General features: G+C 44.8%; 1 protein-coding gene across 1 annotated transcript in view; it reads right to left on the bottom strand.

Annotated features, from left to right (window-relative positions):
• Slc22a3 (solute carrier family 22 member 3) overlaps positions 1-12868 on the bottom strand; it is a 97538-nt gene that overhangs the window by 47171 nt on the left and 37499 nt on the right. The window contains exon 2 of the mRNA XM_031353714.1: positions 2223-2326. Within this exon, the coding sequence (XP_031209574.1) occupies positions 2223-2326 (104 nt within the window). The remainder of the gene's footprint in view (positions 1-2222; positions 2327-12868) is intronic.

Genomic DNA, 12868 nt, shown 5'->3' with positions numbered 1-12868 from the left:
CCCTCCTCTCCTCCTTCCACTCCCCCAGCTTCCCTCCTCTCCTCCCTCCACTCCCCCAGCTTCCCTCCCCTCCTCCTTCCTGCCCTACACAACTGACTTAACCCTTTGCTATGTCCTAGGGCTTTCACTCTCAGAGCTGTCCACAAGCTAAGCTTCCAACCCTCCAGCAATTCAGGTCAGGTTTTCATTACCCAGGAGCCTCTGCCCCACTAACTGCTAGTTACTTGGGTCTGCCTAGCTCTCCAACTTGGGGAGCAGCAGTTTGCCCTGTGACTTCCTATGTGGGAAGGGCTACTGACTTTTCAGCTTGCTCAGCCTCATGCTCATTAGGTCTGAGTGATGACCTAACTTGGAAGTCCTGATGCAGATCCCTGCTCTCAGTCTCAGCCACCACCACTCTGTCTTCTGACAGGTATATACCTACTAAAGTACTCTCACCCTTTCCTTAAGGAATACAAATTACAGACACACTCGGAGGAAGGCGGAGGCATGCAAAGGTGGTCATGCTGATAAGAGGCTCAGGGTTATTTAAGGCTCCCTCTCTCAAGTCTGGCGCATTCACTCCAAAGGACTAAGTCAAAGACAAGGGAAGACCCTCAGCCCTGACTAGAGCTGGGGTCCTCTCCTACAAGGAGTTATTTTAGGAGATATGTTTATTGATCATGCAGGATACAATACAGAAGCAAATCCCAGTTTTAAAAACTTGAGGTTACAGGAAAAATAGCTAGCATAATGTTGCATGCCTACAATCCCAGAACTCAGGAGACAGAGGCAGGGGGATTGCGAGTTTGAGTCTCATCTAATAAGCACAGTGAGACCCTACCTAAAACCAAAAAAGGACAAACTAGAAACTGAAACTAACATAAATAAAATTTGGAGGAATGTGATTCAGTTCCAAACTGGAACCACCAAGGAAAGAATTGAAATGTGCATGAAAAAAAAAATCCCCTAATACTTCTCATTCAGAAATAAAGAGATTTGATGAAAATCTCTTCAGAGTTTAACACAATCTACAGAATAGAATACAAGAATTAAAGAAAAAAATAAGTGAGAAAGATGTGGAGTGGCAGATTCCATGACTGAATTAACTAAACCTAACCACTGGGCTGCTTTGAGCATCCTAACTCCACCCCTCACTGTCACCTGAGCCATGACGTCACTGCCCCAAGGTCACGGTTTCACTGGGGTGCTCTCTGACCCCCAAGGGCACCTTCCCTATCAAGGAACAAGGAGAGAAAATTTGAGATGGAAAGAATTAGTGGGACCAAACAAGTGTAAACATCGTGGGCGGTGGAATAAGAAATTGAATGTAGTTGATAGGGGCTGGAGAGAAGGCTCAGCGGTTAAGAGCACTGACTGTTCTTCCAGAGGTCCTGAGTTCAATTCCCAGCAACCACGATGGTGGCACACAACCATCGGTAATGGGATCTGGTGTGTTGGAAGACAGCAGCAGTGTACTCATATATATTAAATGAGTAAATAAATCTTTTTTAAAAAAAGAATGTAGTTGATAGTGTTTCTCTCCCCACCCCATACACAGGTAGTATGGTATAATAAACAAATCGGCTAAAAAGGTCGTTGGTGATGGGTGTCCCAGACTGGACACCAGAGGACATTGGCAAAGTACCTGAAGAATGGCCCTGAGTGCCAGGAGTTGGTGTATGGGAGCTGCTCTCTGGAGTACTGGCCAGGGCCAAGGCAGTGGCCAGCTCGCTCTGGGTGATGGGGCGGGGCCCTGCAGCTCCACTGTATCCCAGGGAGGCCGGGCGGGAGCTGGGTGTACTGCTAGAGGGTGTGGACCGAGTGCTTGGGTGAAAGTCGTCCTCGTCATCTGAGAGCCCATCAAACAGGAAGCCACCTGGCATATCTCGGTAAGAGCTTCCAGCATGCTCTGCAGGCCTCTGGGCAACCCAGCCTTCAGAGCCAGTGGCAGCCTCAGCTGCAGCAATTGCGTGACATGGGCATCCAGGATGACAAGCTGAGCCTCTGGGCCCTTCAGGCCACTGGCAGTGATATCCAAGCAGCCCTGGAGCTCATCTTTGCTGGAGGAGCCCCATGAACTTCTTGTACCTCAACACCTAGCAAATTGCAGAGGCTGTTCCTGGCAGGAGGCACTTGCGAAGTTGCCTCTAGATTCCCCACCCAACCCCACCCCAATATATCTGATGCTCCCCTTAAAAAAATAAATAAATAAACAAATCGGTTATCTTACCCATACCTACCTGTCCGCTGCATAGCCCAAGGTAAAAGCCCCAGCCAGGAAGCCAAGGTTCAGGATGGCTTGGGTGAGGTCCAACATCCAGGCATTGCCGCAGACAAGGTCAAACTGGGGGAAACAAAGAAATACACATGAAGATACCCAGGGAGGTTCATCTTCAAAATACAGATTCTCTAATATATCAACCACCTTTCCAAGAGTTTTAGTTTACATATGCCTCACACAAAATTAGAAAGTTGGATCACATGCATGTTTATAGACATTGATCTGTGCATATTTTTGTAGTCAGTTTAAATGCCTGCAGGGGATCGGATTCCTAGTATACTATGAATACTGACATCTCATAAACGATGCTGCTAGGTTAATTTATTACGTGTGAGTATGGCAGGTCAGTGCTATGATGCTCACCTGCCAATCATCAAGCAGAATGAGCTTTAGATTTTTACTTGCAGTGAGCTATCCAGAAACCAATAGTTAATTTTTAAAAGTTTTCTGGGACAATCTAACCCTAACATTAGAGGATTTTTATCATTAATTCCAGTTCTCAAAGGCAGATAATTCTATCATCATATGTGAGGTTATCTGGAACAACTGCCCACTGGAGTTAGACATGTAACAAACACATCTAGAGAAATGTACAAAGAAACTCAGAAAACAAACAGATTGTTAACAGAAAGGCCAACGTTTTGCTTTAGAAAAGAAACAAGCAGTGTCAGATATAAAATCCCACACAGGAGAATTTGCTCCAAACTGCTGGGACAGGCACATGGCCCTGGCAGGAGTGGTCCTCTTAACAAATTGCAGTGGCTTCCTTTACGTTGTATGAATTTAAATGCCCCAAATTGTCTTTAAATCCACTTATTTTCTTGATTATAAAACTGGTTCTCCTTCTTACTCCTCCATAAGAGCAGCAATCTGAAAGGATTTTTATATCCTGTATTTATATAGGATTAATTAAAAATAGATGCCTATTCACATTTTCTAAAATCTGTCTGGGCCAGATAATGCCTGCTTTTCTGTGCTTTCTGCACACCAGGGACCAGTGATAGATGTTGTGTTTCTTCGGCTCTTTTGCCAGTGTGGAGCTGCTTGGGTTTAGGGAGCTGACATGATATCAGAAGGAAGGGCTCTACTTCTGGTCTTCCTGCCCCCATTCTGGGCTGTGACAGTGGTGGCTGGTGGCTGGAGGTGCCATTCAGTGCTTACAGCCCTGACCTAGCTACACGTGGGCAAAGGGATCTGACCCCATTGATGGAGATGGGATGACCTGCTTTAAATCTGGGCCACTCCTTCTGGTGTCACCTTCTATAAATGACATGGAAGAAGGAAGCTTCCTCTCTTTGCCTGCTTACCCTCACTCTCACTGGCAAGTTCATTTCTTCCTTGGCATTAGAGGTAGCCTCTTTCACATTCCATCTAGCCTGATTTCTGTTTTTATGACTGGGACCATTTGGCTTGCAAAGGTACAAAATAAGTGTCAACAAACAACACATGTGTGTTTAAACAAGTGCACAGATATATTTCTGTATCTGTTAGATCAGAGACCCTCTAACTGCCCCTTTATTGCCCAGAAATCAGGCTATAAACCCTTCAGTTCCTGGACATTTGATAAGGAAGCCTCCTGCACTGTGGCCTTCCAGTTTCTTCCCTCTTGTTTATAACTGCCAGGGCCCCGCTCCTCCATGATAACCCAGCCTGAGAGAACCTTCCATTTATTCTCCTGTCTAGAGCCTTCTTCCATGTCAGGGGCCACACAGGCGATGTCACATGGAACCTCTTCCCTCCCTCTGAAAACCTGCAAGAGTAGGAAACTCTCTTTGTGCAAGGGATCTGAAGGTTGTCCGTGCAAGATCCCATCACAGGCTATGAGGTGGCGCTTGCTCTCTGTGGTGGCTATTCATGGCTGTCAAAATTGACGATATCTGGGATTAACTAAAATCCAAGCAGCTAGGTACACCAGTGAGGAATCCTTCATGATTGAGTGGGAAGACTTACTCTAAAGCTGGATCTTTTGAGGGAGGAAGATCCACCTTAAATCTGGGCCATGCCTTCTGGTGGCAGACTATATAAAGAACATGCAAGAAGGAAGCCCTTGCTCTTTGTCTGCCTGTCCTCACTCTCACAGGCAAATTCATTCCTTCACTGGGGTTCCAATATATACTGTAAGACCAGCTGACACATCCAGCCTCATGGACTGAATAACTACTGGATTCTTGGACTTTCTATCAAGAGATAGCTATTGTTGGAATAGTTGGACCACAGCACGTAAGCCTCTCTAATAAATCATTGTAGGAATAATGTGTATAGACTAAATATTATATATGTATATATATATATCATATAAACATGGATATATGTATATATATGGGAAATGGGATATATATGTGTGATTATATTATATATGTGTGTGTATGTGCATATATGTGTGTGTGTGTGTGTATTTCTTCTATAAATTCTGTTCCTCTAGAGAATCGTGAGGAACTGTCCAAATTCTCTCCCCCAGGGACTCATCGCGGCTGTCTCTTCTGAAGGGCAGTTCAGTTTAGCCTTCCTTTCTATGAACTGCTTTCATTCTTATATTTTTAAAAACTTACTAGTGTGTGGGCAGGGGTACGAGCATGCATTCTGGGGGGCACATACATGCCAGGTGGAGATAAGAGGACAACGTCAAGGAGTCAGTTCTCTTATTTATGGGCTCCAGGGCTCAACCTCCAGGCAGCTGGGCTTGCACAGTTTGCATCTCTGCCTGCTGAGCCATCTCGATAGCCGAACTGACTCTGTTTTATACATTGTAACATACTGGTGCCAAACCTGAAAGCGGAAGCTCTTTCTCTGTCTTCAAGAACACGCTGTCCCTAGTCTGCAAACTCTCCTAATCCTGGGAACTGAAGGCTACCTCCTCCCTTCAGTACCCCTACCATGCCTGTGATGGCTCTTCCTCCTAATCCTCTCCTCCTTGAGGACTGGTCATTCTTGGTGCTTGTGGTCAGGATACAGACTTTCCTAACGAGGCACATTTGAATGTAACCTCTTACTAACCTCATCCCACAAGGCTGATTTCTTTTGTTAAGTGTCAATAGTTTCCGGTATGGGGAGGACATGAGACACCTGTGACTGCTTGCTCACTGTGAGTAGCACACTTCGGTATCCTGAGGTGGATATTCCAAGCCTCTGGGTTCTTTCTGCATTCCCTACATACTGCTGTAATACACAGCCGGGCTATGCTTACTGTGTTTAAAGAAAGATCAGCAGATAGTGGCACCTGGGGGCTTCATAGGCTAAGCCCCCGCTCCCCCAATAAAACACCAAGTGCGTTTGATGATTCCTCAGGAGACCTAAGCCAGACACTGTCGTACATCATCTTAGATCATCAAATTTACTGAATTGTCATCAGAGACACAGACATGTACATCTGTCTCTTAAGACAACCCACTCAGAGCAGGTGAGCCATCTTCAATTTTCTTTTCCAGAGAGTGTATATATCAGAAACATTTATTTTTACCACTCATAAGTCTATGTGTGACCGTCCTGTTACTTATTAATCTTCAAAGCTGCATTATACTAACAGAGTAGCTCTCCTTGGCACGGGCAGAAAGTCAGTCTGATAAAAAAAAACTCTCAGGCAGCTCTCAAGGAAGGCTGGAACGACTACGTATGCCTCATTCTGCAGAAAGCATAGGCAACTTTAGGGAAATTAAGTATTTCTGAAAGATTTCCAACTAAGGCCATTTTCTTAGAACTTCCCTGCTGTTAAAATCCAAATAGACATTATGTTGCTTTGAGTCTAATGGTACAACGCCTGGATAAGTTATTGGTATATGTGAAAGTCGAAAATCTCCAAATTTTCTAAAAGCTAGAGCAAAGGGAGTTTTCCGGTACACAAAGGTCAAATGTAAGGTTAAAAACAACACAAATATTCACAAGGACTTGCTTGCTCCCCAAACCATGGGGGATGGGCTTCTGACATTCAGCTGGGCTTTCCACAGAGGTCTAACTTAGCTATCTTGACCAAAGGGTCAAAGAACTTCAGTCACAAGCCACAAGAGAGGCAGCCCATTGGCCAGCTGCATTTGAAGCGGGAAGGGACGAGGTCTCTGAAGTCAAGCCACACTAAGCGCCTTCACCTCAACTGAGCAGTGTTAGCCTTCAGACATAGATAGCTTCTTTGGGGGCTGATCTCTACTGTGGTGGCAAAACCTTTAAGAGAGTGTCTGCTGGTTGGATAATCAGGGAGAGGAGGAACAGCTGAGGGAGGCATTAACCACCACTCCCTCCAGAGTGGGTTGCTATAAAAGGAAATGAGGTCCTCTCTGGCTCCCTCTCTTGCCAATCGGTCCCCATGCTTGCCTTTGTGGTGCCTGTCCATCGTGAAGTGCTTAGCAGAAGCCGATCAGATGGGGGTCACCTGATCTGGGAGTTTCAGCCTCCTAGTCTGTAAGCTAAATAAACCTCTTTTCTTCATAAGCACCAAGTTTCAGGAATTCTAGTAACAACAACAAACAAGTTGTAAATGGAACCATTCCTAATCAGTTCCGGGCCTGAAGACAGGATCCGCCAAAGGCAGCTTCAGCTTCATTGTTGGGGGTAGTCATGCCCCTACAATGTCTGCCACAGACCAAAGCAGTTGCACGTCAATTTGCACAGACAAGTTCCAATCCAAATCAATATTGAGGCACCAAAACAGAGCCAGCCATGCAATAATGAAAGTATAATAATGAAGAAAACACTTTGGGTTGAAACTCTAACTCTTACGGTCATCACAAGATCTGGTGGAATGGTGCAGAGATCATCATTTAATAATAGCAAGTTAATGTTTCTTTATATAAGATATGAACCATTATGACAAGCTGCGGGTATAAAAATGAGTCACAGGCATTTCTAGTTAACTTGAAGTTGGCGACCTTGCCTAACGCATTGAGCAGCGGAGGCTGGGGAGGAACATTGTGGCTGTTCAGATCGACTTTCTGTCTTTGTGAGCAGCTTGTTACACAGTTTGAAAGCCAAGGTCAATTTATGTGAAGCAAAAATATGACAACTGAGATCTAAACGGAGTAACTAAGTGGGAGAAATTCAGAGAAATGGCTGGCGGGTGCAAGAGTCAGGCTTACTCCAAGCGGGATTTAGATTAAAAAAAAATGGTGATGAAGGCCACTTGGGGCAGGAGGAATGCAGGCTGCAAGGTGGGAATCATCAGGAAGGGTTTGTGCACACTCAGGGCTGTGGAGTCCGTTGCTGAACCAAAGTGCACGTGTGTCACTTGCAGCTGGAAGGGCCTGTGGTGATTGCTCAGAGCCCAGTGACAAAACTCAGAGGAGAGAGGCTCCCTGAGCGACAGAGTTTCATAGAACTCCCTGCTCCCCAATCCCTTCTCCAAAGCTCATCACAGACATGGTCAATTAACAAAATGAAATGGTATGTAGAGATGTCTCAAATGCATGGCTTTTGGCCTGAGCTTGTGACACTGGGAGAAATCTAAGTATTAGCCCGATTTGACAACTTGCATGCTCCCCAGCAGGCTAACCTGTGCCTTCCCATCATGGAGGATGCATTGCCCATCCTTCTGTTTTATTTCTTGGCAATGAAGACACGCAATTACTCATCTTGACATGTTTATAATTTCTCTAAATAGCAGGCTTCAAGGATGAAAGACAAAAGGCTCTCCGTTCCTGCTAGGGCTCAGGGGAGCAAGGCCCTTGGGGCAAGGTTCTGGGGTCCAATGACCTGGAGGACCTGTCTCTGTCCTCTCTTCCAGCTCTGCATCCTCTGGTGAGTTTATTAGCCTTTTGTGCCCTATCATTTGCTGAGGAGATGAGATGAATAGAGGATTTAATCCAATGTCTGAGATGTGAGACTCCTTCAATACAGGATGCTAACTACACCAGTACACAGTGAATGTGATACTGGTGATAAATAACGTAACTGATGGTTTCCCTAAGTGGCTTTTGATACTGGGTGTGCCCTGTGATGACTTGGATTAACAGAAAAATGCATGAGCCCCACTACAGACTAGCTAAACCAGAATCTAACCCAGTATGTAACAGATGTGTAAAAGCTACCAACTACTGCATGGATAGTGTCTGCCATCAAATTTCATGTCAGCTAGAATCTCAGAATCCGACCTTCTCTGGGAATCATCTGCAGAGGTAATTTAGTTATAATGAAGCAACACTAGGTCACACCGGGCTCCGATGTAGGCACAGTTATCCTTATAAACAATAATGACAGTATATATGCCTACCAGCCAAGAAAAACTAAGGACTGAGGAAACCCACAGGAGCCAGGAGAAAGATTGGAATGAAGCCTTCTGTAAAGGATGCAGATAGGGAACACGGAGCGTTCCTGTAGGGACACATGGACATGACCATCTGCAGTCATAGCATGGCCCTGCACACCTGCAGACAGAGCATGGCCCTGCACACTTGCACACACCACATGGCCCTGCACACCTGTAGACACAGCACGGCCAGGTACATCTGCAGACATAGTACAGCCCTGCACCTCTCCTATCTGCTAACAGTGGGATCCTGCACACCATTACACATCATGGCCACTATAGTCATAGATATCAGGGTCCTATAGACGCTGAGAGTGTAGACTTTTAGTGACCTAATTTATTGTAAATTATTAGGACAATCCACACTTCAGCCTGTCCTTTCTATTTTTTTTTCCTGGAAACCACCCTCTCCTTCTATTAGTGAGGACTGAGAGATTGGGAGACAATTTGGTCCAGCCTGTCCTGTAGTAGGGGCTGGTGAACAACCCAGTGTCTAGTGAAGGAAAGACACCCATACCTGACTGGCTTATGGAGACACTGGACCCCTTCCAGCATTCTGAGCAAGGAGCAGATACTTGGGTGGGTACTCAAAGGGAAGCTTGTAACATCTCTTAGCAACATGGACTGTTAAGATGGGGTCAAGATACAGTGGGCAGCAAAGTTCTGGATGAATTGCTCTGAACTATCAATAGAGTCCTTTCCATGGGATGCTTCAAAGCTTCCAGGACAAAATGCTTTGTAAAGTACCTGCCACTTCCCGGACCTCCATCTTCTGGAAGAGCAGGGTTGTTGGCTTTACATGGCTACACAGCAGGATCCTCAGGGTCTGGGATTCCCTGCAGGAAGTGCATCCACTTTCCCACCCTTCTGTTAACACTTCCCCTCACCCCATCCCACCTCCTAGACTGCAACTCCTTGAGACAAGACCTCCTTGCTCCTTCATCGGTTGTCAGGCTTTGGGGAGTTGTGAGACAAGGTTTCATTAGCCAAAGTCTCCACAAAGCATTTGTAAGTGCAAAGACCTCAGTTTGGATCTCCAGATCCCAGGCAAAAAGCTGGGCATGGCAGTGTATACTCATAATCCCAGGGTTGCAGAGATGGAGGCAGATACAGAACCATCTCTGCAGCCCTCTGCCTAGCAAGACAGTTGATGAAGGTCAGTGAGAGCTGTCTCAAGTAAAAGGTGGAAGACATGAGAGGAATGACAGCCAAGGTTGCCCTCTGGCTTACACATGCATGTGTATACATACATATGTGCATGTGTGCATGCACACACACACATTTTATTGGAATAAGAACAGGGTTTAAATATAATCACACTTAAGGAGAACCCGATGAGCAACAGGAAAGACAGGCTGAGAACAGAGCCACAAGCATCCTTTAGTACCACACCCTCTTGTTCTCATAAATTCTTCGCTTTTTATTTTCCTTTCTCAAAACTCCTCAGGGTTCACCCCTAAGGGGGAAAGGGCCGGTTTTAGAAAAAAGAAAAAAATGGGGTAAGGAGGCTGAAGAGCAAGGCCCGGAAGGTAGGAAAAAAAAAAAACACACTGCCATGAGATGCAAGAATCTCGAGGACTTGATCCACTGCTGCATTGTAAGGTCGGACTGTGTTCATGAAGGCACCTGTATGGAGACACCCAGGCCTGTGTCAGCAGACAGGATGCAGAGCACACTGGGCAGTGGGAACTTGCAGGGGCCTGGTTTAATGAGCCAAGAAACACTGCTATACAAATCTAGAAACATGACAAGGACAGTTAATGTGACAGTGACAATTGTCAACTTGGCTGGGTCAAGAATCACCTGGGAGGCATATCCCCAGACAGGTTTGCAGAGGTATCTACTGAGAAAATTAATTGAGGATGAAAAGTCCACCCTGAATGTGGGCAGTGCCGTCTCATGGGCTGGGGTCTCAAACCGAATAAAGAGAAACAATGGAGAAATCAATCCATCGGCACTCATCTTCTCCCTGCCTCCTGACTGCAGATGCTGTGGGACCAGGATGCAAACTGATCTGCTATGTCACACTCCTCCTCCCATCAGACTTCCTCTCTACCCACTACAGACTCTTCCTTCTCAAACCGTGAGCCAAAGGAAGTCTTCCTCCCATGTTGTTTGTCTGTCAGGCATTGGTCACAGCCAGAAGTAATTAATGCCAGCCTGGTAGTCTCAGTTGGATCCTCAGACCACCCCCCCCCCCACTAATAAAGGAAGAAACTAAAATCTTTTCATTAAGAAAAAACAGGTTAGCTTCTAATACCTAAGGGTTTCAGAGTCGTGAGTTTATAGGGTTCTCTCTTTCCCAGTTTCCAGACAAAAGACCCCAATGAAGAAATGATGCAAATTCTGAAGCACAGCAGGAATGGGGTCCTCTGACCATGGGCCAGGGCCTCTTGGAAGTTTTATCAGAAAGCAGAGCATGTGTGAGCAGAGCCTGGGGGTGGGGGGACACTGCCCTGCTGCTACCCAACCTGTATGACATGAGGACTCCCTCTGGAAACTGAACACAGGGATTCCTCCATTCCTTGTCCCGGCTCCCTTCACTGTCAACCCCTGGGCTAATTTCCTGTTGGTCTATGAGCTAATTTCCTGTTGGTCTATCAGCTCATTTTCTGTTGGTCTATCAACTAATTTCCTGTTGGACTATCAGCTAATTTCCTGTTGTCTATAAGCTAACTTCCTGTTGTCCCAGCTAACTTCCTGTTGGTCTGTTAACTAATTTCCTGTTCGTCTATCAGCTAACTTCCTATTGGTCTGTCAGCTAATTTCCTGTTGGTCTACCAGATTATGGTTCTGTTCTAGTTTCTCTAGCTCAAACCTTCTGCTTTCTGATCCTGTATTGTCCATGTGCTAGGGGTGCATATTCTGTGTCAATCTGAATAAAGACTTCCTTTTTTTCTAAGACAAATCAATTTGGATGGAAGTACATACTTTGGTTTTTGTAAAATAATACCTATAGGATAATATTACTCTGTTCCATACTTTAAAATCACACGAAAAAAATACTTTTAGACTACAGAATCATTTAAAAATGAGTGTTCTGTGTTTTAAAGAAACATGGAATAACTCCTGACATTATGAATACATACTTTGAGAATTTTAACTTTTCTTGATTTCACAGGGTTGATTGGAAGCAATTGAATGAAATGTTATGGTTATCAGGGTGATACTGGAACTGTGGACATAAGAGTATTCTAGAACTCTCTTTGTTTCCAAGGCCAACTCATGCTAGGTAGGGTTTGGCTTCATCGTCCCAGACTTGTGGACAAATTACGACTATTTTTTTCTAATAAGAGACCTATTATTCTTCATAGTTATAAAGTATATCTAAGGAAAATAAGTGAATAAATTTACATTAAAGCATTTTTTTTTAAAGTTCAACCACATTGGTATCCCAAAAGGTTTATGTATAAACTTTCAAGATAGTGTAAGATAACTCAAGCCTTAGGGTTTGACACAATATATTCTAACTCCTCTTTAACACAGTATTCACTTAAAATCATACACAATACTCACTCATGTTTTTAACAATAGTCTCAGTCCCAGAGGCCAAGATAACCTTGAATACCAGAGAAGAGCTGGCTGCCATGGTACCTAGTTCTACTGTATTCCCACAGTATGCAAAGCTCAGAACCAAGACACCTAGGTCTCCTGATACGCTAAAAATCTATTACATCAATGTTGAGAAAGGGGAACTGTAGGAGATATAGTCATTAGAGGCCAAATAATCCATCTGAAGGAATAGCTCCTAGAGTCTCCCCTCCACGTTTTCCCACCTCCCTTCTCCCCCAGACCCTCCCCTCTTCTGCCTCCCCTCAGAAAAGAACAGGCCTCCTGGGGATGTCAACCATAGCAAGCTACAATAGGACCAGGCACACACCATCACAACAAGGCTGGACAAGGTAACTCAATAGGAGGAAAAAGGGTCCCACAAGTAGGCAAAAGAGTCCAGGGCAGGCCCTGCTCCTGCTGTTAGGGTTCCCACAAAATTCCCAAGCTACTCAGCTATAGCACATATGCAGAGGACCTCGGTCAGACCACACAGGCTCCTTGATCTCTGCAAGTCCCCATGAGTCCCATTTAGTTGATTCTGTGGGTCTTGTTCTTGTAGTATGTCCCTTGCTTCCCTGTAAGACTTTTTTTTTTTTAATCACAGAGTTTACAACATTACCATTCTGCACCATCAGATGAAGTCTTTTACCCACGAGCTATCCCAGCCCCAAATCATTTTAACTTTAAAATAGCTTTCAAATCTGATAGGAGAAATCTTTTGTTGAAAAGATCAATATTTTCCTTATCACTATTTATTCCTAACTATTAAGTTTTCTAGATAAATATTATGTTAGCTTTGTTCAGTTAAAAAAAAAAAAAAAAAA

The sequence above is a fragment of the Mastomys coucha genome, unplaced genomic scaffold (assembly GCF_008632895.1).
Source record: "Mastomys coucha isolate ucsf_1 unplaced genomic scaffold, UCSF_Mcou_1 pScaffold5, whole genome shotgun sequence".
Classification (NCBI taxonomy): Eukaryota; Metazoa; Chordata; class Mammalia; order Rodentia; family Muridae; genus Mastomys; species Mastomys coucha.
The sequence above is the reverse complement of the archived record's forward strand: the minus strand, read 5'-3'. Positions and strand labels throughout refer to the sequence as shown.